General features: G+C 39.4%; 1 protein-coding gene across 4 annotated transcripts in view; it reads left to right on the top strand.

The window, feature by feature from the left end:
* The first annotated feature begins 46 nt into the window (after positions 1-46).
* Positions 47-23,894, top strand: part of LOC124114872 (CCR4-NOT transcription complex subunit 4-like) — a 28,022-nt gene continuing 4,174 nt past the window's right edge. Inside the window, exons 1-17 of one of the 4 annotated variants that reach the window (XM_046475660.2) lie at positions 47-148; positions 2,546-2,613; positions 4,198-4,266; positions 4,620-4,685; positions 6,643-6,689; positions 6,806-6,895; positions 9,228-9,399; positions 10,521-10,685; positions 11,088-11,155; positions 11,874-11,966; positions 12,493-12,804; positions 13,524-13,870; positions 14,522-14,656; positions 15,908-16,204; positions 16,816-17,045; positions 18,935-19,082; positions 20,427-20,516. In XM_046475660.2, coding sequence (XP_046331616.1) covers positions 2,590-2,613; positions 4,198-4,266; positions 4,620-4,685; positions 6,643-6,689; positions 6,806-6,895; positions 9,228-9,399; positions 10,521-10,685; positions 11,088-11,155; positions 11,874-11,966; positions 12,493-12,804; positions 13,524-13,870; positions 14,522-14,656; positions 15,908-16,204; positions 16,816-17,045; positions 18,935-19,082; positions 20,427-20,516 — 2,353 coding nt within the window. In that variant the 5' untranslated portion in view covers positions 47-148; positions 2,546-2,589. The remainder of the gene's footprint in view (positions 149-2,545; positions 2,614-4,197; positions 4,267-4,619; positions 4,686-6,642; positions 6,690-6,805; positions 6,896-9,227; positions 9,400-10,520; positions 10,686-11,087; positions 11,156-11,873; positions 11,967-12,492; positions 12,805-13,523; positions 13,871-14,521; positions 14,657-15,907; positions 16,205-16,815; positions 17,046-18,934; positions 19,083-20,426; positions 20,517-23,894) is intronic. The other 3 variants (XM_046475661.2, XM_046475662.2, XM_046475663.2) reach the window with 3 other exon arrangements.

The raw sequence follows: 23,894 nt of genomic DNA on the forward strand, positions 1-23,894 counted from the left end.
ATAATAGAAAGGAATTCCCCTCGAGAATCAACGCGAGAAACTCTTTTAACACGCGAGACATCCGGGCAGCTTGCGCAAATGATTGCGCACACGAACAATTTGTGTCTAGTAGTCAGAACCCGGTAGGAATCGGAGATATTTTAGAGGCGTAAGTCGGGTTGTATTGAACATAATTCGTTACAAGTAAAAGGATAAGAACAATATTGATTCAGATACTGTTTGAATATGTGATATGTGTCTTATCTCCGCGAGGTACACGACGCATGGTAAATCAAACGTCCTTGGGCTTCCGTCGAAGTCGAAATTGGATAGGTCAAATAACTGGAAGTCTTTTCATCATTAGATATTGGAAAGTTGCCAAACGTCAAATGTTCCGTATGTAAACATTTCAGTATTTACGTATATGCTTTCGTTTGTCACAGAGATGGCCAAATACATTTTTCCTGAACTTGTGTTCCAATTTTTAAACCTTCGAAATGAAGGCGTTGCCACTCTGTTGACAGATGTGTGGATTGTTGCAATCTGCCAGCAGAAATATGTAACGTCGACATTTTAGCATTCAGTCATACCTTTCAATTCATATTTGTATTTAACTTGTGGACATATTTTAAACCAGGCGTCGTGATAGCGATAGAATGTGTAACATGTCCAAAGAGATGAAAGCACTCAGTGGTTTTCAACTTAGGGAAAGTACTGTGCAGTCTACCTGATCATGCTGATAGATTGGTTCCATATTGACAGTGTGAAATGTCTGGTAGTTATCTTGAATGTAACATAGGTAATATGATTAAAAGGACTGACAATGCACATTGTACCTTTTTCTGTGGAATGTAATTGCAATGAGGTATTATGTCTGCTGTTTTTGGTATGAAGTCAGACATTAATTTGTTAACTGCTTTCCACTTTGGAAGCCTATCATTATGAGGATGTTTTACAAGCAGTGCACATGGAAATTGTGGCAGTATCTTTGTAAGGGCAAAGCAGCAGGTTGCTGTAGATAAATGCATGTTAGATTTTTCCAGTACCCTCTTTTGTTTTCAGTTTGTGCAACTTGGAAAATCAAACATGTTGAACAAGAAAACATGGAAAAAGATCATGTAACTTGTTACATGATCACTAAACTTCAAATCTTGCTTGCATTTGCTGTAGCTTGTTTATAGGGTTTTAGCCTTTTCATTCTGTTGTGGAGGTGGGTCCAATGTTCATTTTAAAAAAATTCATTCATTTTAGAGTTTAGATTGCAAATGTGAGGTTTGAAGACATGTTCAGTCTTGTTGTTTTTTTAAAATAACCATTGTGAATAGAATCAATACTGGTGGTGTAGCAATATTGCAATTATTTTGCCAAATTGTAAACATAGAAACATGGTATTGTTGAAGATAATACTATGTAAATTGCAATACTATGCATGAGGGTTAGTCAGTCTTCTGATTTTCAATATTGACATCTGTTGATATAAATAGTATTGGCTGTGAGGTTTTCTGTTTTGTTTTCTTGGTTAGAAGTTTTCATGCTTCACAAAAAGTAAGATTGACTTATTTTTGTGGTTTCAAACATCTATTTCTAATAGCTGAAATTCATGAAATTATTGTTGACAAACTGATCATAGTTTGGTGTAGTACTGGTAATGCTGTTATCACTTAAAATGAAATGCCAAATTTTAGATGGAAAATTCATGTATACAATACCATGTACGTCATGGACATGCAGCCGAACCTCGTCAAATTCCTGATTGTCTTGGGCTTCCCTTCCATTCCCTGCAATTTTTCATCTGTATTTTTCATCATTTATACTGGTCAAATTCCGTTTTCTCAACTCAGTTGGAAGTCCCAAGTATCCAAATTAAACATAACATTCCCCTGATGATTCGAAGTGTTCATTTGATGACATTTGAGAATTGTGTAAAACGTGTTAACATTGGTTAAGATTATGTTGGTGAATCTATTATTCAAGCTACGACTTTGACAATGACACTGGACCAGACAGCGACAGTGAGATCGATGATGCACCTGAGTTGTCACCCCCTTCACTACCACTAGCCACGGTCCTGAAATTAATGTATGCCTTGAAATCTAGTGTTGCATCTGGACAGGGTGATAATCTCCTGGTTTTCGAAAATTTGGTTTGTTGATTGTCTCAAATCCCAGATAACTTTGAACTTTTTTCCTGGTCCCCCGAGTTTGACACAAGGTTCGACTAACATGAATTGTTGTTCATCACTGTCAGTGTTATATAAACAAACCTATTGTTTATTTATTCATGAATGAAAGCAGCTCAACAATTGTTATGAAGATACTGAATACCGTAAATAATTTGAAATACCGGGAATATGTGAAACCTGCCATGATAAAATAGTTCCTTGTTGATGACTAACAAACTATTTCCTTATGACTGAAAGTCCCTATCATTTCCTACCCTGGATTATTTTATAGATAATGTTGTGTTGGCGTTGCTTTTTCTTATAATATTAGACATGTGCCAGTGGCTCTGTGCTGTGGTTAGTGTGAACAGCTGGTACTATCTCAAAATTTCTGTTCATATGCAGATTTCATACCAGTGCTGTCTACAAGCTGTGATTTATAACTGACAATGGCAGGAGAAGAGCAAGTCGAGGTGAGGTTTTATGATATTGACATATGTTAATTTCATGGTTAACAGACAACACCTGATACCCTATTTATTATGCTTATTTCATTGATTGACAGTAAGCATTTACCAGCTTAAGCCTGTTACAATGATGTATGAGGCACTTTCACACTTGTATCCAGAAGAGTGGCTGTCATCATGGTCATGTGGCATCTTTTGTCTTCAATCTTTTACCACCTTTACATCACAATATATGTTGTATGGGCAAAGTAGGTTAATTTTTGATGATGGGACACTTGGATTTATCTATTGAGGAACTTGAATGTTGAAGTAGAATGTTTTGTTGTAAATATGGAATAACCAACGTCACCACAAAGAGTTACATTTATATTTCAACTTCATGCAAATGATTTATAGTATGGTTTTATTAATTACCGTATATTGCTGTGTATAAGGCGAGTTTTTCATACCAAGAATTAGGGGCTTTCAAGGGGTGTTGTCTTAGACACAGGGTTAAAGAGTTTTGATGTTTTTACCCCTGCCAACACAAAGATATTACCGTAAGCACGAAACACCAGAAATACCATGTCAACAAATCTGTACTGAAGTACATAAACTATTCGTGTAATTACACTGTCTGGTTATAAACAGTCTTCATTGTATATCTGGAGTTATGTTCGTAGTCTATTTTATTAATTTTATCTAAAATTTCATTCAATATTGTTGACATTCATTTTGGAGAAATCGTATGTAAAGCGATCAGAAGATTGCTGTTATTTACAGCAACTATGGTCAGATTACCGCTATTGACTCCGTAAAACAAACTTTGGTGAATAGAGAATGGATATATATATATATATCATAAATGTCATACATTGTCTTGCCGAAAGTCACATTTGTTGTAGTTTGACTATTTATTATATGTCAACATAAAGTTTTCCCTATCGCAAGTGCATAAGCATCGGGAGTGATTGGTCAAATTGTTCCATGCAAAAATATATCAGTCAATAGCGATCTGCTGAGCCTATGCTTCGCTAGTGGTTATTCATTTATTTCATATATATTTAGTAAAGCTGCGACTAAAATAACATGATGTTGGAATAAATAATTCCTGATAAAATAATAGTTTCAGATACAATTCTTCCGATCATTGTTTCAAAATTCTTTTAAGTGATATTATTATTATTTTAAATTTGTATTGACCAAGTTTATTTGTTATGATCAGTTCGTTTCCCTGAATTTGCTGAAGGGATTCGATGTATATTGATTAAGCGGAAGACAAACATGTTTTTATTGCAAATGTAGGGATTGTGTATGCGCTGATGACGTGCTTCATTCCGATTTGCTTTTTAGATGGGGTATATAAGTTACCATTGATTTTGATGGCTTGTACAGCGGGGCATGCCTTATACGTGAGGTCGCTGTATATACGGCGATATACAGTACATAAATTGTTTGATAGGCATTTCTTAGAAGTTGACGGATGACAAAGTCGACACTATGGATACCGCCTTCCTTATTACGTTGCACTTGTGACGTTTCATTATGGACCCTTATACAGTCACAATTACTCAACTTGTTTTAATATATATGTATAACCCTTGTTTTCAGTGTCCTCTATGCATGGAGTTGTTGGAAATAGATGATGTGAATTTCTTTCCCTGCACTTGTGGATACCAAGTAAGTCACAGGGTGTTTGTTACATTTTGGACAAATCTTACATCATTTCATATCATGTCATTAAACTGACGAGTTGTTATATGATGGAAATATTGTTGTTGCAGTTAGAAATGTGTACTGGCCTGGTGGATCTCTGTGGTCCTGACTAACCAGTGTTCCTAGTGATATTTAATACTGAAAGGGAAACCAAATTTGTTTGTTTTTTTGTGAGTTTGCACAATACTTCCTTTCCAATCTGAGAGATACCCCCCACACCCCCACATCCCCAACCCCCACACCCCTGAGAATCACAAGTGTTAATTTATTTAGTTTTTTTACAAAGTCCGTGTTTACAAATTCTATTTTTGTTTTAGATATGCAGATTCTGTTGGCACAGAATAAGGACAGATGAGAATGGGTTGTGTCCAGCTTGCAGAAAGGTGAGGTCCGCTGAGCATTGCAACTCTCAAACGATGTCACAGTTACAGACCATGTTTAATCTTGTCAGTTTGGCTGAACATGCTGATGGTACTATCTGTAAACAGACATTGAAACTTAAACTTCATCCAAAGGTAGTATCTACGAGAGGAGATCCTGCCACTGCTCATGTATGTTCCCCAGTACTAGGTGGGACAGCAACGGTTGTTGTTCATGTATGTTCCCCAGTACTAGGTGAGACAGCAACGGTTGTTGTTCATGTGTGTTCCCCAGTACTAGGTGAGACAGCAACGGTTGTTGTTCATGTATGTTCCCCAGTACTAGGTGGGACAGCATCGGTTGTTGTTCATGTGTGTTCCCCAGTACTAGGTGAGACAGCAACAGTTGTTGTTCATGTATGTTCCCTAATACTAGGTGGGACAGCATCAGTTGTTGTTCATGTGTGTTCCCCAGTACTAGGTGGGACAGCATCGGTTGTTCATGTATGTTCCCCAGTACTAAGTGGGACAGCATCGGTTGTTCATGTATGTTCCCCAGTACTAAGTGGGACAGCATCGGTTGTTGTTCATGTATGTTCCCCAGTACTAGGTGGGACAGCATCGGTTGTTCATGTGTGTTCCCCAGTACTAAGTGGGACAGCATCGGTTGTTGTTCATGTATGTTCCCCAGTACTAAGTGGGACAGCATCGGTTGTTGTTCATGTATGTTCCTGAGTACTAGGTGGGACAGCATCGGTTGTTCTTGTGTGTTCCCCAGTACTAGGTAGGACAGCATCGGTTGTTGTTCATGTATGTTCCCCAGTACTAAGTGGGACAGCATCGGTTGTTGTTCATGTATGTTCCCCAGTACTAGGTGGGACAGCATCGGTTGTTGTTCATGTATGTTCCCCAGTACTAGGTAGGACAGCATCGGTTGTTGTTCATGTATGTTCCCCAGTACTAGGTAGGACAGCATCGGTTGTTGTTCATGTATGTTCCCCAGTACTAAGTGGGCCAGCAACGGTTGTTGTTCATGTATGTTCCCCAGTACTAGGTGGGACAGCTTTGGTTATTGTTCATGTATGTTCCCCAGTACTAGGTGGGACAGCATTAGTTGTTCATGTATGTTCCCCAGTACTAGGTGGGACAGCATCGGTTGTTGTTCATGTATGTTCCCCAGTACTAGGTGGGACAGCATCGGTTGTTGTTCATGTATGTTCCCCAGTACTAGGTGGGACAGCATCGGTTGTTGTTCATGTATGTTCCCCAGTACTAGGTAGGACAGCATCGGTTGTTGTTCATGTATGTTCCCCAGTTCTAGGTAGGACAGCATCGGTTGTTGTTCATGTATGTTCCCCAGTACTAGGTAGGACAGCAATGGTTGTTGTTCATGTGACAGGGGTTAAATTATGCCATTGCCCGACACACATGCCAATTAAATTTTGGAATTGGGCAAGTAATATATGTTTTCTTGCACATCTGTGGACAAGTATGGCACACAAAGTAAACTGGGTCAAGTATCCCAAGATACTCCAGTAATGCTTGGCAGCAATGGTGGTTTAGCAGCCAAAATAAGCAAACAAGCTTGAGTAAGTTAAGCTTATCATACACCTGTGTTACTGGAAGGTAGTACTAACCAGTTGTAGAGTACAAAAAATACAAACTAGACAAAGCTGTCCCAGGGTCACTCTTTTATTACCAAAACTGGTGAGGTGGATCTCAGTTCTGAAGCAGAAAGTGTTACTGACTTTATTATCTTGATTCTGGGCAAGTTAATTTTGAAATAGGGCAAGTAATAATGTTGGTCTTTCTTGCCCTTGGTCAAGTAACATTTTCAATAAGTTGTCAACCCCTGATGTAAATCACTGCTTGTTTGTCTGTTTCTGCTGCAAAATGGTTGTCATTTAGTAGCTTTGAAATTGTTGCAGTAACAAACAGTTCTTGCTCACAGGAGTTTATGCATTGCATGTTATTTTTTCAGCAATACCCAGAAGACCCAGCAGAGTTCAAACCTCTAACAGAAGATGAGTAAGTAGAATTTGCATTTGTCATTTATGTATGTGTTGCTTTTATTAGTAAAAGAAAACTAAAACAATTTCCACAGATTATTGTTTTGTTGTCACACATTCTGGTTTCTGTAACAGGTTATCGAGAATTAAGAAAGAGAGGCGCCAAAAGGACCTTCAGAGAAAACAGAAAGCAGCGGAGAATAGAAAACACCTGGCAAATGTCAGGTATGTGTGGAGTTACTCTTTATACTTTGAATATTTTATGTAGCAGTTTGTCATTTTCAAATTTTCGTAACAGGTAAATTTTAATATCTCACACTATGTATTTCTCCTCCTCCTTTTGATCTTGGTGTGGAAATGCCCTAGAACAAAGGTTTTCAGGTTCAAAAAACATTTCGCCTGATCACATCCCAGCATCACCATGGTCACCACCTCCCGTAATCCTGTGCATCACAACCTTACATAACCTGCCACATCATTCTCTTTCTCATTGCCTCATTGGACATGTTTGAACCATAGAAAATTACATTATTTTTTTAAAATCTTCCTGTTACGACCACAACATTTTGAACAGATGAATATGAAGAAACATCCATTCTGTAAAATGTGCTATCATACTCTTTCTCTTGTTGAGCCTAACTCCATGTGTTGCAATTATCCTGGACAATGACAATTATCCAACAGATGTTCTCAATGTAAACACATAAGAAGATTTTGGTGTAGTATGGGTCAGCTATCCAAGTCATTGTCTGGAGAGACGGAACACAGACCTTCATCCATTCAAAACCAAACAAGTTACTCAGAAGGCAGTGAGATCGGACGTTTCCTTATTCAAACAGACAAAGCAAATTAATATTATGCCACTTTTGTTTGAAGATGATATAGCCTCTGATAGTTTCCTTCAGTTCAATTTTCACGCTGAAGCTACGACCACACCAAACGACTACGACTTGTGCGATTGACAACGCCCTGGTTATTGCCACGCTGCCTGTCACGGATCATCTAACCGTACTTTCTTATGAGAAGTCACCAATAAACTATGAAGATTGAAGCTGATGTGCATCTCAGACTCTCAGCAAAGTGAACTCTCATCCCCTGTATCAAACCAGGATGAACAGCGCAAAGACGGGGAAGCCAATCCCTCACACAAGTTTTGGGGGCACGGGTGGCTGTGCAGAGTTGCGTCCCTTGGGCACTCCAGAAACCTATGATTTGGCATCCGAATCCCGGTTTGCCCCCATTACGTTTCTATGTTTCCATGCTTGTGGGTTTCACCAAAGTGGTAGACGTTTAACTTCCCGATCCATTGTCACTACACCAACGTCTCCAGTAGAGGCTTCAGGAATTGAATGTCTGTGGTTGAGTCTCTTTAAAGCCATTCATCCCGACCCATCACTTGTTCGTCCATGCCTCAACCATAGGTTGGAGAGCTCACCTTCTAGATTTTCAGGTGGCAGGGCATTGATTCTTAGCCGAAGAGGAGCTTCATATCAACAACTTGGAATTCAAGGCAGTAATTTTGGCAGTATATCATTGAGCCCAAGTCCTCCATACATTGCAGCTCTTGATCCAGTCAGGCAATGCACCAGTGGTCTTGTATATAAACAACATGGATCCACAAAGTTAGCGAAAATCATGATCTTTTGAGAGAGGCAGTCACAGGAAGGTATACCTGGGACTTCATTGGGATTTTATTTCGAAGAATCGACTCCCAAGCAAACCAGATTGGTTTCTAACCATCCCTTCTCCAGCATCCATTTTGAATCTAGATGGTCATGAAGACATCTCCTTATGCCCTGTTAGAGCTCTACGCATTTATGTGGAGGCTTCAGCGACATTTAACGTTGAAGTCATCGCAAGCGTGGCTGTTTTGGCGGTGTGCCAACCCTTACCTGCCTTGAATATATCATGACTCAGTTTTGATCTTATGATCCTCTTTTGGATGTTGTCAATCCATACCTGTTCTCGTCTTAGCATGTATCTGGTCGTGTAGGGTTGAGATCCACGGGATTACAGTGCGTGACCCATTTGTTGAGGTGGTGACCATGGTGATGCTGGGATGTGTTCAAGCGAAATGTTTGTTGAAGTTGGAAACTTTGTTCTTGGGCGTTTCTGCACCAAAATCGAAAGAAGGAGAAATGCATAGTGTGAGATAGGATAAGTATATTAATTTACAATTTATTCAAAAGAAAAAATCAGGTGCATGTAGCAAAAAGACAACCTTTTTTCTAGAGATGTGATTTTTATGACACTAGGTCATTGTTGGTAAAGCTACTCGTTTTGAGAGTGAAGCCACCCGTGAAGATCAGGGTTAGAATTATTATTTATAGACTGCCACCGTGGAATATTGCTGAGTGTGGCATTACACAACATACAAGCAAACCTGAGAGTGAAACAGGTGGACATCTTACATTAAATGAGCATTCTGTCACTAGATCTATTTATGGTCACACCTGTAATCTTTAATAATTCTAGTTCTTACCTTTTTGATACAAGTCAACAAACTCTATCCTACTGTTCCAAATAACAATTGCACTAATGTCGTTTCTTGAAACAGTGTCCTCTCTGTCTCCAGGGTGGTTCAGAAGAACTTGGTGTTCGTGGTGGGACTGTCCCAGCGACTTGCTGAGGCAGATGTCCTCAAGAAGCATGAGTATTTTGGCAAGTTCGGGAAAATCCACAAAGTTGTGATCAACCAGAGCACTACATATGCAGGTGCTCAAGTCCATGTGAGTACTGCAGTTACACTCTTCTAGGAATGTCAAAGTGAACACAATTTATGGATAACAACTTCTTTAATACTGTTAAGGTGACGTTTCGGTGTAGATTCTTATACCATTGTCAATTAAAGACGACAAAAATGTTGTCATGTCTTGCTTGACAACGTTATAAGCATTTATACCGAAACGTTTCCTTTACAGTATAAAAGAAGTTGTTATCCATTAATTGTCCACTTTGTCATCCGCTAACTCCTAAGTAATGCCTATCAACTTTTCTTGGCATGTGTTTGTTATTGATTGTGGTTCATAGAGTTCTGAAAAACTGCATTTTTCCAGTTTAAACTTACTTTTATATGTTGAACAATAACTTATCTGTTATGTGTTGAGTGATGGTCATGATGGCTGCAGTAATTTCACACAGGTTGAGGAGACTGACTAATAAGGCCCTTAGTTACAATTGTCACCTTCAGTACAGACTGGTGGTGTCAGTACCAGTTCATTCACTCCCAGCTGGAAATTGTTAATGGATGCCAATTGAATTCATACGGTTAATGCAGGTTTAATAATCTTGAGTTAAAGAAGAGCAGTTGTTTTGTTCATTTATTATTTATTTTCAACAATATGACAGATGGATTCTTTGACAATTATTAAATGTTAAAACTTTTAGTATGTTGTTCATGTTATTCTTGCACCAGTTTAAGCTGAATTAATATTTTCCAGCTAAATATGTAGGTTTATGTCTGTAAATATGTAATTATTTCCCATTTTGACACATTATCAATTTCCTTCTTCACTTCTTTCTTATTAGACAAACCCCAAAACATGCCTTTTCCACATCCAGGATGTCTGTTGTCAATGGTTACCTATCAGTTTCAGAAAAGTCCTTGATGCCCCTCTTTCCTTCACATTGCTTGCTTTTTGGGAATTTTAACATTGGTCTTATAATACATACGTTCTTAAGAACAGAATTTCAGTTACCTTCCTTGGATGTCTCTACATCGTATTCTGTATTCAGTTTTCGTTCCGTGTTACATGATCGAAGTGAAGAAGGAAATTGTAATATGTTGTGTGAGGAGAAGCGTACTACTGTCATGAACACCTAAACTCATGGAAGTCTGTAACTGTTTCAGGGTCCCAGTGCAAGTGCATATGTAACTTACACTCGGTCGGATGATGCTCTCAGAGCTATCCTAGCTGTAAATAATGTCCACATAGACGGGAGGACACTAAAAGCCTCCCTTGGTACTACTAAGTACTGCAGTCACTTTCTACGGGGCTCACAGTGTCAGAAATCTGTAAGTAAATACTGAAAAGATATTATGTTTCCATTCATTTTGGACCCATGAAGATCTGGGGTAGAATAGGTCTTCAGCAACCCATACTTGCCGTAAAAGGCGACTAATGGGATCAGGTGGTCAGACTCGCTGACTTGGTTGATGCATGTCATCATATCCCAATTGCGTGGATCGATTCTCATGATATTAATCACTGGATTGTCTGGTCCAGACTCGATTATTTACATACCGCCGTCATATAGCTGGAATATTTCTGAGTGTGGCGTTAAACAACAAACCAACCAACCATTCATTTTGATTGATTTCCTTCGTTATATTGTTTGGGTCTGTACTGGGAAAAACGTGTTGTTTTTCTTTAACAATTTTGAATGAGAAACTTGAGGATTATGATGATATTTTCAGGACTGTATGTACTTACATGAACTGGGAGAGGAAGCAGCCAGCTTCACCAAAGAAGAGATGCAAATGGGGTATGTGTGAAATTACAAGGACTTGATCACCACCATGTCTGTGTTATTATGTTTAGTTCGTTGTGTAACGCTGCACCCTGCTATATTCCAGTTATGTGTCTACAGCCTGTAAGTAATCAAGTCTGGACCAGACAAGACAGTGATTGATTTGTGAGCAACGATCCACATCTTTGGGGTGTGACCGAGCCTCACCATCCTATTCATTTTGTTTCCTCTAACGACCAGCATAGGTTGCTGGGGTCCAATTCTAACTTGGAATCTCCATGACCAGCATAGGTTGCTGGTGTCCTATTCTAACATGGAATCTCCACTACATGAATAGATTTCTAGGGACCAATTCTAACCTGGAATTCCCATAGGAATGTGTTACTATGTATACTTATATATAGCTTTTACAAGTTTGTTCATTGAAAGATACCTAAGCATTGTACAGATGTACAGAATATTTGCATCCTCTTCCTAGTCAAGGGATGAGGAACATGTCTGGATGATTTGTCATCATCTACAGTGTAGCAGTAGTATTGACTTCCTCTTCCTCCTCAGTTACTAGTAGGAGTGACACTTAGAAAATAACAACAAGCGAGGAGGAATTACGGATTATCTGTACCGAGTGAATGAATGGTGTTAATCCCAAGCCTTTAATGAGGGACTTACATCATTCGTTCGTGAGGGCGTCAGTTTCAGTTATAACATCTCGTGGATTCATTTCTCATTTCAGTAAGCATCAAGAATATGAGCAAAAACTGTTAGAACAGTTCCTCAACAGTCAAAATACAGCCAATAATCACACGACAAATAACAAGAAATCAAGGTATGTAACTGTTTTCCTGTAAGGAGGGACTAGATTCTGAAAGTTTGATGAAGTCATTTCGAGAATAACGTTTTGTCGCCTTTACAGTAAATAAAGAAGTTGTTGTCCATAGATTATCTCTACTTTGTCATCCATCAACTTCTAAGTAAGGCCTATGAATCCTGAACATTTCTTTTGGATGTTGTGAGTGGTGAAGACTGAGCACATACTTTCCTAAAAATATCCCCCCAAATATCCATGATCCATAACTTCCTTTATTCATTATATTAATTGTATGTTTTATATCAATGGAATCATTGATGATCACCCAAATTGAGTTAGAGACAGTGACTCTATTTGAAGAATGTCGCTAATTTTAATGTTTAGATCACCTGTAAAATTGGGCCCTATTGAAGGATTTTGAACTTTTTGTTAACTGTACATTGTGTAATTCATTCTATAGCAGAGATGCATTTTGGCCTTCCTGAAAAATCCTACTGATCTTTTGCATAATGTCATCATCCACTATATGCCATTCTCATTGTAGAAAGAAATCTAGTTCTCCTGTTGCTGATCAGGTGAACATCCCCCAACCAAATCCCCCAGAGCCTGCAGTAGAGACTCCACCCAAGTCTCAGCCCAGCCCTTCCACAGTACAACCTCCCCCAACAAACACTAGCAAAGAGGCGTGGCCTTCGTTACAGGGGCAGGACAAAGGGGAGAGGATTCCCAATGGCAATCGTCAGACTCACAGTACAGTCAATCATAGTAATAGGTCAAACACACCTCCCAATCACAGCAAGGCGGTTGGAAATGGCCGCAAAAGGAATACCAATACAGACAATGAAACACAGATAAAGTGAGTTCACTAACATCGTTAAAAAGATATCTTTTTTTAAAAACAAAAGTTATGTAAATGGGCCATGGGCCTATTGCTTACTTTTAATGAGCCCTTGTCCCATTATCTGCTACCCAGGACCCTGAATAGTTGTAGGGGAAGGGTATGGGTGACTAGACTTAAGGTCACTCTTTTCAGTGTCTGGTCTACTGTCATTTGATTTTGAGATTATTTTCTTTGGTGGCATATTCTACGTGTTACCTAGCTGTAAGATATTATCATTAGGTGTCGACAAGTATGAAGTATTTCTGTAACTATATAACCTAGAAAACAATCACTACCTGATTTTCTTATGCTTTGGGATTCTTCCTAATTGTAGAGAGCTGATAACTGAAGCTATTGCTTTGTAAACCAACTGGGATCTTTCGTGAATTGCCATAAACAAACCACGTAGGATTTATGAAGTTTGAGGCCCGGATTATGACATTTATTGCACCATCGGGAATCTGGTGCCTCAGAAGGACCCGTAATGCTAATTTGAATGCGCCAATTCACATTTCTTAGGGGCAAGTGATAGGCTCAAAGTATTGTTTGCATTGATGTTGTTTCTTAACAGTTGAAGTTGAAATTCTTATTACATGAAGGATATGGGACTTTGAACATCTGGGTTGTATTAGTAAGAGGATTGTTTTTAAAAATGATGACATACAAATATTGATGAAACATGTATTTTGTTTCAGCTCTCATTCGCCAGACAGGCCCCAGGAATTGACAGACACTCCCATTGACAGAGAATTGGCTCCACCCACAATATCTCAGAACAATGCATCCACAGTGCCCCGGCCTCGCCAAACCCTTCCCTCACAATCCCCCTCCTCTCAACCCTCATTCCCCATGCCCAACACCCAATCTACACCTCCCCCTCAGTCTCAACCTGTGGCCCCTATTGGCTCGAACAGGAAACCTATTATGTTTGAGAACAGTGCCAACAGTCTTTCATACTACAGTGCAGGAGGTAGTGGCTCAGCTTATCCATGCAACAAGCTGGTCAAGCCATCGCCTCAAGTTATACCACAGAATGCTACAGGTACTAGTCATGCCCACCAGCGATAGAAACTAAGTTTTAGTCCTAAAATGATAACATATAGCAAAACCCTTAAAAAGGGCAAATTTTGATTAGTCCCTCTGATGCTAACTATTGGGCAGTTTAGTTAGGACTATAGGACTGGTGCCAATTGCTAACACTGCATACTGTCCCAAAATAAGAAAGGATCAGAAGTAATGTAGTGTAATGCTCACAATGTTAGTTACAGTCTCTTCAACCAATCTTGCCCCTTAGACTCATCTTCAGTGGAATTGAGTTTTATTATGCTGACTATTATTGTGACTATTATTGTGCTGACAGACCAAACAGAATTTTACTTGACTTGTGCTTTGGACTAGTGGCTGATGTCACAGACTGTAGTTATACATGGTGCCTGGATTAAAATGCAATGCCATTTAAGCTAAAGGACCCATGTCTGATGAAATCAGATTTATAACTGTCAAATTGTCACACACAAATTGCATAACATGTTTCTACCTCAGTAAAATATCTGCCATTTGTGATATAACTAGAATACTGTTCAAAGCAGTGTAAACCTGACTCTCACTGACTGACTCACTGGAGACAGGTTGTACAGTAATGATTATCTCCCTTTGATTTTCCTCCCTTTGACTTGTGCTGTTGCTGCTTTAGATGTCCCAGCGTCCGTGACGCCACCAGCTCAGTCTGCTGACCCTCTGCCTGTGTCCAGCAGCTCGGAGTGGCAGTCATCGTCCTCCAACTACACATCCTACAGTAATAGCAAAGACATTCAAGATGATGATTTAGGTGAGTTAAAGAATATGTTTACCATTTGCAATAAGTTTTGCCTCTTTGCCTGTTCTGATAACCAACCAACTTAGGTTCCAAATTGAATACAGAAATAATTCTGTGGGACTGAACCTTCTTCATACAGAAATATTGCCCTTAAGTGTGATGTACTTTGCAACATGCCTGTGACACTTTGCTTGTTATTGGTTTGATGCTTGGTACTGTGAAATCCTGTTGGTTTAGAAACCCTGTGTTTCGGCCAGTTTCAGTTTATGTACAAACGAAATAGTGTTGTAGGGATAACTCTTCTCAACTCTGGAATTAGTCACTGTTTTGTAAAGTATGTGATCCCATTCTTACTGTAAGAGGTGACTATGCTTGTTATAAGAGTTGATTAACGGGATTGGGTGGTCAGGCTGGCTGACTTCGTTGATGCATGACATCGTATCCCAATTGTGTGGATGGATGCACATGATATCAATCACTGGATTGTCTGGTCCAGACTCGATTATTTACAGACTGCTGTCATACAGTGGAATATTGCTGAGTGCTGCGTTAAACAACAAACAAAGAAATCCTATCCTCCCCAGAGCTCATCACTCCACACCCATTCATAAATCATTGTCCCTGAGGATTTTCCTGGGAACTGGTTCCTAATTAATATGGATTCACTTCGTAAAAGACAATATAAATGAATTGGTCAAAATAATAGTCACGTTATATACATCCAGTTTTTATCCCCCGCCGGGCCAGACTGGCCGAAGGGGGATTATGTCGTGGCGCAGTTCGTCCGTCCGTCCGTCCCACAGAGGGAATTAAGCTTGTGAAATCAACTCCTCCTACAGTTTCCAGAGAATATCCCTGACACTCTACACACAAGATGTCGACATGTTGATGATACGCATATCGCAGTGCCGTTTCATTTCGACTAATTTTGACAGTTACTGCCCCTGTTTTACAGAGCTTCATGAAATCTACTCCTCCAGTTTTCAGAGAATATCACAATATCTAACTATAACTATAATTTTAGTTAGTTTCCTTCTTTAAGGCTTTTGTGGGTGAGCTACATCCTTATGGCATTAGCATTCAGACTGGATTACTCCCAACAAAATGTTCTGCACAATTTGTTTCAAATGCAGTGCCATCTACTGTTGTTATTTCATGAAATACAAAAAAATAAAAAATTCATGTGGGGGATGTTGTGCTCTCAGAGCACTCTTGTTTATGAATGAGGGGAGACTTGATTTGATGTATTTTCTGTTCCATCAGGTTTTGATCCCTGTGATGAGTCTTTCAAAGGTCTGGCTGATCTGATAGAGAAGGAGAATGGTCTCCACGGTACAACAGCCACAACAACACACCATTACACAAATATGCAGCAGCACCACCACAGTGGAAGCAGTCGGTCAGTGGGGCTGCAGGGAGGGGTCATGCCTCCTGTCCATCCCCCTCAGCCACGGAGTCTACCCCCTGGCTTCTCTCTCAGTCACATACAGCAGCAGCAACAGCAGCTGCAGCAACAACAACACTTTCAACACAGACAACAGATGCCGTTCTTTAGACAAGGTAGGCATGAATTACTTGATGAATCCAAGGGATTCGGTTCAACTTGCCTGTTTTAACCTTAAATCTAGCCCTGATATTAGCTGAGTGTGTTTCTATATCGTTAATATCGTATATCAGAAATAATATTGTATTATGCAAATCTTTGGAAAGAATAATACGTATAATTAAAATTCATGTCATCCTGACTTGACAAGCATATACATGTTTTTTGTCCTAGTATATGGTGTGTAGAATAAAAGTCTTTATCATATGTCATTGTTAAACTATTCGATGTTTAAGATGTTATTTCACTCACTGAAGTAACTTTAGAGATGGCATATAAATGTACAGTGCTTGATTGAACCTCCCCAATTATCAAAAAGTGCCAAGTGATTTGAAGCCATGTTTGTGTGCTGAAACATCCACACATCGATAAATACCTTTCTAAACTTATTGGGGATGTTATTTGTTAGGCAGTAGTTTTCTTAGCAAGTAGGTATTATAGTGATGCATGGAGCTTACTTGAGGTAGTTCCTGTCATGTGACGTCATTTACACATTTATTGAATGGTGATAAAAAGTTTATCCCTTTGGTTTCTTTTCATAGTGTTTAATACAATTCGTATTGACCAGGTGTATTTTCAGATATGACAAATCACAAAATGATGGACTTCTTACCGGGCTACTCTCAGCAAAGTTTCAGTCATATGCAGCAGCAGCAGCAACAACATCAACAACAACAACAACAACAACAACATCCACAACAACAACAACAGAACTCCCCGTTTCACAACTCCTTGCCAGATCGACCTCTGCCTGGGCGTAGTGCGATATCTGCAGAACATACTCACATGCAACCTCAGGTAAGCAATCCTATCTTAGTCATTGTTGGCATCCAAATTCTTGTTGATTTGATTCTTGATTGCATATTGTTTAACGCCACACTCAGCAATAATCAGTGCTCTGTAAATAATCGTCTGGTCCAGACAATCCAGTGATAGACGCCTTGAGCATTGATCTACTCAATTTGGATGCAAAGACTTACTCCCACCACGTCAGCGAACTTGACTAATTGATCCCATTAGTCACCGTTTATGACAAGCATGGGTTGCTGAAGACCCATCTAACCCGTATCTTCGCAGGTATGCCATTAATATGTCCAGTATGGGATAGCAAACATGCTGTTAGTGAGTTATCACCCGACACTACTGAGCACTATTACCCTCTTGGGTTCAAAATTAAATATGGATGAAGCAAGCTCTTTATGTGTTGATGTTATTGTTTTGACAGTCACTTTCTCCTTTGAAAAGTCATCCACTAACTATCAAAAACTATAATGCGACCCTTCTTACACGGCGAACACACGCACACGCACACGCACACGCACACACACACACACACACACACACACACACACCAATTTTGGGGAAATTGTTTGAAAATATACACAGTAATCTTAATTTCTGCATATAAAACAATGCCTAGCAGAACTGGAAATATAGTTTAAATCATCGTGTCTACTGATATTTTATCTTAAATTTCACATTAAAATGTACTTATTTCAGTTTGTCACCATAATTCCCTGAAGGGATACGATGTGGGTTTTATACCGCGCATAATATGATGTTGACCGATAGCACTCGGTCGCCCTTGCAAGTGGTGTATACACTGATCAACAACAAAAACACATGCCAGTCTGGCTGCACCTTTTTATTTTATATCGTTTAAGATATCTGAGTGAGTGAGTATGGTTTAGCGCCACTTTTAGCAATATTCCAACAATAACACAGAAGGGGACACCAGAAATGGGCTACACACATAGTACCTTTGTCGGGAATAGACCCTGGGTCTTCGGCGTGACAAGCGAACGCTTTAACCACAAGGCTATCCGACCGCCCCTTAAGATATCTGATCACAGCTTGTAACGTCTGGCAAGTACTTTCTCGAAAATATTCGGTTGGCAAATTTAAAATGGCCGCTTTGCACTTTTTCAAATTGATCCTTTTGTAGTCACAACCGGACAAGTCTGGCACACAGACCGTTTTCCGGATCCCTGGTCGGGTCCTTGTTGAAGATTTCATGAGAGTTAGCTCAATCTTTTGAACACATATGAGCAGCATGACGAATTTTGGTGTCCTGGAAAGTGTCACAAGTTTACCAAGAACAAAGACGCTGTTGTACATGGTTGACAACTGTAAGAACTGACTGATCAACTTGCTTCAACAAACTGATCACACTTGACACTGAACTTGGTGAAAAGCACAAAGTTTAGTGCTCAATTACATAGTTTATTGTGAACTCTTGTTATGTATGTCATTGTTTCCGCTCGTGTGCAGTGAACCTGACATGACACTTTTTGAATGTGAGCAATGGACACTCCTATTTTTCACATTCATTTCATGATGTCCCTTGAAGACCCGTGGTAGAATAGGTCTTCTGCAACCCATGCTAGCCGTAAAAGGCAACCATGCTTGTTGTAAGAGGCCACTAACGGGATCGGGTGGCCAGGCTCACCGACTTGGTTAATGCATGTCATCATTTCCCAATTGTGTGGATTGATGCACATGATATCAATCACTGGATTGTCTGGTCCAGACTTGATTATTTACAGACCCCTGTCATATAGCTGGAATATTACTGAGAGCGGTGTTAAACAACAAACAAACAAAATCATTTCATTATATGTCATATTCTCTGTAGATTTTCACCAGTATCTGACTGCTGCTTATTTCCATTGTGGTTGGTCTTGCAGCAACAACATGCCGATGTGTTCAAGATGGAGGACATGCAGAATCAACTACGATCGCTGTTGCCAAATATCAACATCAGCTTTGGTGCTCTTCCACAGACAAGTAACACAACTCAGCAAAGAACACAGCCAACGCCCAATTCTCACAAAAGTGAGTTCCCTGAACAAGACCATAATTGTGATAAATGGGACCTTGTTATGAATATGCAGGTATCAATATGTGATAACTAGATAAAAAGATCCTAGTTTTCACTCCTCAAAAGTCTTTGAGCTACTTCAGATATCTGTATGATTAAATTCTGAATCTTGATTTTGTCCTTCCCTGCTGAAAATTGAAATTGTCTTGAAACAGATCGATAACAGATTGCTTCAAATTAATTACTGAGACATTATCATGTTTGCTGATAATACTGAACACTATATTGGCTGTAAAATGTGAAAAGGATGCGGAAAAACTAATTCGTCACTATCCCTCTCTTCATTATCTTCCCGAAGCAAGAGAGTTAACTGACTTTAAAAGTCCAGTTTCCACCCTTGCCGAACTAGACTGGAATTACTGGGCTCGATCGTAGCGCCACCAGTGGCTATTGCCATTTATGTCCCCTCTAAGCCTCTCCTATGGACCAATGAGATTCCACCTCTCGTATCACTTGCGTTTGCTTCACTCAAAATGGTGGTGCCCAGTCAGGACGATCTGATCGATAATCAAGATCTATCTTGTGATAAAACGGGTCTTACATCGCGAAATGCATCAAATCACATGAGCACCTTGATTAAAAACATGAAAAGATTTGGAAAATAACTGTTGACAACGAGTTGGCGGTGCACATGCTTTGCAAATCCTGCAATCGACCGAAATCTGCACGGCAGTTTACGAACCGGATTTCGATTTGATTGGACTATGCATAGACTAGTTAGTCCAGCCAAAATGTAACTCCATAATACGAGCCTAGTTCGGCAAGGGTGGAAACTGGACTTTTATGGTCAGTTAACTCTCTTGCCTCGGGAAGATGTTTCTTCATACATATGTCTTCAAACCTAATGCATTTGCTGATGAAAGAACAGCTGAGCTGAGAAGTGTAGCAATTATCATTTGCACAACATTGCTGCTGCTTTTGCTGTGTGGCATTTAATGTGCAATCAGAGCAGTGCGATGCAGATAGTTGACAGTGGCTGTTACAACCTGTCAGGCCAGTTAAGCCTTCCTGCTGCTGATGCAGGGCACTAGCAATAGGTGATTGATGTGGTATTCAGTGTTTGTGTATTTGTTGTACTATTCATTCAGTTGTACCCTTTTGTTCAGTTGCAAGCTCCTTTTAATTGTCTTTAGCTTTGTATTAATTTTCAAATCACCTGCTTGCTTGTTGACCCTAGGAGCCCAACAATTCTGAAACATATTGCATTGCTTGTGACAATGTTTCGGTTAGACATGTCAAACAACCTCGTAGGCTAATATTAGAGATTATTTGTGTTTACATAATTTCTGTTACCGTAGGTTGGCCAAATTCCTGCACACCACCAGAGTCAGATAGCCCTTGGCTGACTTATGACCCTGCTATATTATCTTCAGGGAATATTCAAGATGGTATGTCTTGCTGCATATACATCACCCTGTGTTCATCTCATTGACATCCTCATCCTCATCCTCATATGCTACTGATACTCTCTACTTGTGTAGAATGTCTGCCGTTTGTTTGCTTTGCTCTAATACGGATTCCACACGTTGGCTGGCACCTCTCCCTCCATGTTGCTAAAACTGATTGGCTTTGGAGAAGTTTAGTGTTTGTTGATCACTGTGCTGTGTTTTGAGACACCTCGTAACATGCTAACACAAGTGTGACAAGATTCTAATCTTAAAAAAGATTGCAATATTTAATAGACATTGGATTATTAAGGCAATATGCAATCAGTCTCACTGAAAAGGCATGCCTTCATCTCGAAGATCTCACTCTACACACTATTTTGAGTTATTGTTATGTTTGGATTAAGAAACAAATGTATTTTTGCAGTTTATTTATAAGAGTAAATGGTTATGGCATCATAAATGATCGTAGCACTAGTAGTTACATCATATTAAAAGTATTGGTTTGCAGAGCCGATTCCCACGTACAGGGACGTTTCCGATAGACCTGTGCTTTTTAAGCAAACCTTGCTCTTTATTCAAGATTAGATAACAGAACGTCCTAGAACTTGGCTGTTTAAAGTGAATTTAGCTGCTGAAGTGGATTTTTAGCTCACCTGACTGAAAGTCATGTGCGCCAATGTCATGGCCTGGTTTTCCAGTGTCAGTGGTCCGTCGTAAACATCTTCGCAGAAACCACGAAACCAACAAGCTGAATTTTCACATCCTTGTAACACCAATAATGACACCCTAATTTGTTCAGGAGGTATGAATCTGGTTTGAAATATGGATGCCAAGGCAAAAAAACTGTTCATGATCATTGCTCAGTCATTTATGTTCAAAATAGAAGGAAATTTGGTGTAGGTGTAGTTTGTAGCTGGGGCACAACACATACGTTCTTTTTTGTGTGTGACATTTTACATTTTTGTTTGACCATGCTCCTAGTTCCTCTAAAACTTACCTCTTCAGAAACCACTTGACCAGTGCAACTGAAACGCCACATGATTGTTCCACCAATTTAGAAAGCTGAATGTATTCAAGAGGCTCAAATCTGAGTTTAAATATTGTCATCATGGCAGCCATATTGGAAAAGCTATTTCTGGCCATTGCTCTGCAGTTTTTATACAAAATGTAATCAACTTAGGATTTGTTTAGGTTTTTATGGGATTCAACACGTTTGAATATTTAAGTATCAATACTGACGGCAATTGTCTTGGTTAACGTTTTAGATTGCTGACTACATATCCAGGAGACCTACAGTGCCGTGGCAGTATTATGTTAATTAGGGAGCATCTCTATTGGATTAAATGGCAACTATAATGTAGTGTGCCAGGAGCTCGATTTTGCAATATAAAAGTATCCTTGTTTTTGTGATTGATCTGGTTAGGTCTAATTTAATTTTACAAAAACGTTTTCAGTTTCCAAGAAGTATGTGACAGGTAACGTCAAGTGAATGACTGAACAATTTCAGTGATAACCTCTAGGTCCCCAGTACATCATGCATGCCATTAAGGAGCACCCACAAAGGTTGCTAATGTGTGTTGACTACTGATTAGTTGCCTCCTGGAAAAATACCCACTCATAGCTGTTCACCTTTCACGTCTGTATTAGACCTGATAACACTTACAGGCTGTAATGTCAAGATACCATATTTTTGTTGTAATGTCAATATACCATATTTTAGTAAGACGCAAGAAAATATTTTGAAAGAAGGTTGTGAGAGTATATACTCTGCTTTGTTGGAACAGGATCAGGCTTTTCAATACTGTGAATATTATTCGAAATGATAAAACCTAGAAATGGGGAAAGACGTTTTAGTGTTATCTTAACAAACAACACCTGAAATGTAAGGTGCACTTTTTGTAGCAAGTCTTAATATGTGAAATACAGACTGTGATTGCTGCAAACCCAATAAACGCTTTCACTCTGCATGTTGGTTTGAGCATGCACAGTGGGTGAATCTTGTTTGGTTGACACACCATTTTGCCTTGATCATGTTGATATGACTTAATTTTTTCAACCCATTCCTTCCTGATCCATTTAGTGTCTATGTATTAGAGAATGTATCTCCATATGTTGAGAATGTATCAAGAGAATTAAGTCAGCCTCCTCCTGAGGTTTTCCCCTTTGTGCTTTGTATGGAAGAATATATAAAAATTTAGTCTGGTTGAATGATGAGGCATACAAACAAGATTACAGAGGAACATATGAAAGCTGCTGAGGTAATGGAGAATATTTGATAGCGCTGACACAGCATCACATCCATACAGTATTCTTTGTGGCATAGCAGTGTTAACACGTGTTACCTGTTGACAAGTTTAGCAAGGCCTCACACAGGCATTCATGACTTTGATTTTCATGACTTTGATTTGCATGTTTTGAACTCAAAATTGTTCTCTGTCCAGCATGGAGTTCATTTTACAACTTTTTCATCCAATTACAAAGTCTTATAGGATGCCTCTCAGACCAGCAAACTTACTTATTAATCCAGAAGAGTACAGTCTATTGAAAACTTCCCTTTGGACAGCTTGCACAGGTTTTTCTATATTTTCAGTGATCAGTACCTCTCTCTCTCTCTCTCTCTCTCTCTCTTCTCTCTCTCTCTCTCTCTCTCTCTCTCTCTGTCTCTCTCTCTCTCTCTCTCTCTCTCTGTGTCTCTGTTGATGCATTGATCCAGCAATGGCAACCTGTAGAGGGATTTTCATCACTAATCCATCACACTCAGTTAAGATACAGTTTGATGTCTTTCAAGCCTTAAGAACTAGGGAGGTAGATATCTCTAGGTACCCCATAGTTTGCGAGTCTTGTGTTTTGTCTTTGTTCATTGAGTACATTGTGTTGGCTGTTACTATATCTGTTTGAACTCATGACTGGAGGCAAAGGTCCCGCAATTGTAGTGTCACATCCTTTGGCACACCAGAAACATGATTTTGGGTTCGAATCCCGGTTCGCCCCGATTTTGTTTCTGGGTTTGTCAGCACCATACCTGTGCTCGTTGGTTTCACCAAACTCGTAAACTTGGACCGGCATCACTTCAAACTTTTTATTGAATATGATATATGATCAGGTGAGCTCCAGTGCTTTGTCACTTTTTCTATAATTCTTTATGGAATAGTATCATTGTAATTTGACACGATCATATCAAGCTATCAGATCAAGTAAAACATGAACAACAGGTATACTATGGAGCTGTATGTCTATGGGTTGCATTCATAGGAGAAAGTTTAGGCTGCCAATATGGGTGTTTAAGGCCCAGCTGAATGATTGATAATGCATGAATTATACCGTCATTAAGAACTATGACCAATCATTGATGGCTGCTGTAACTTTTTGTTACTTTTT

The sequence above is a fragment of the Haliotis rufescens genome, unplaced genomic scaffold (assembly GCF_023055435.1).
Source record: "Haliotis rufescens isolate VD_foot unplaced genomic scaffold, xgHalRufe1.0.p SCAF_109, whole genome shotgun sequence".
NCBI lineage: Eukaryota > Metazoa > Mollusca > Gastropoda > Lepetellida > Haliotidae > Haliotis > Haliotis rufescens.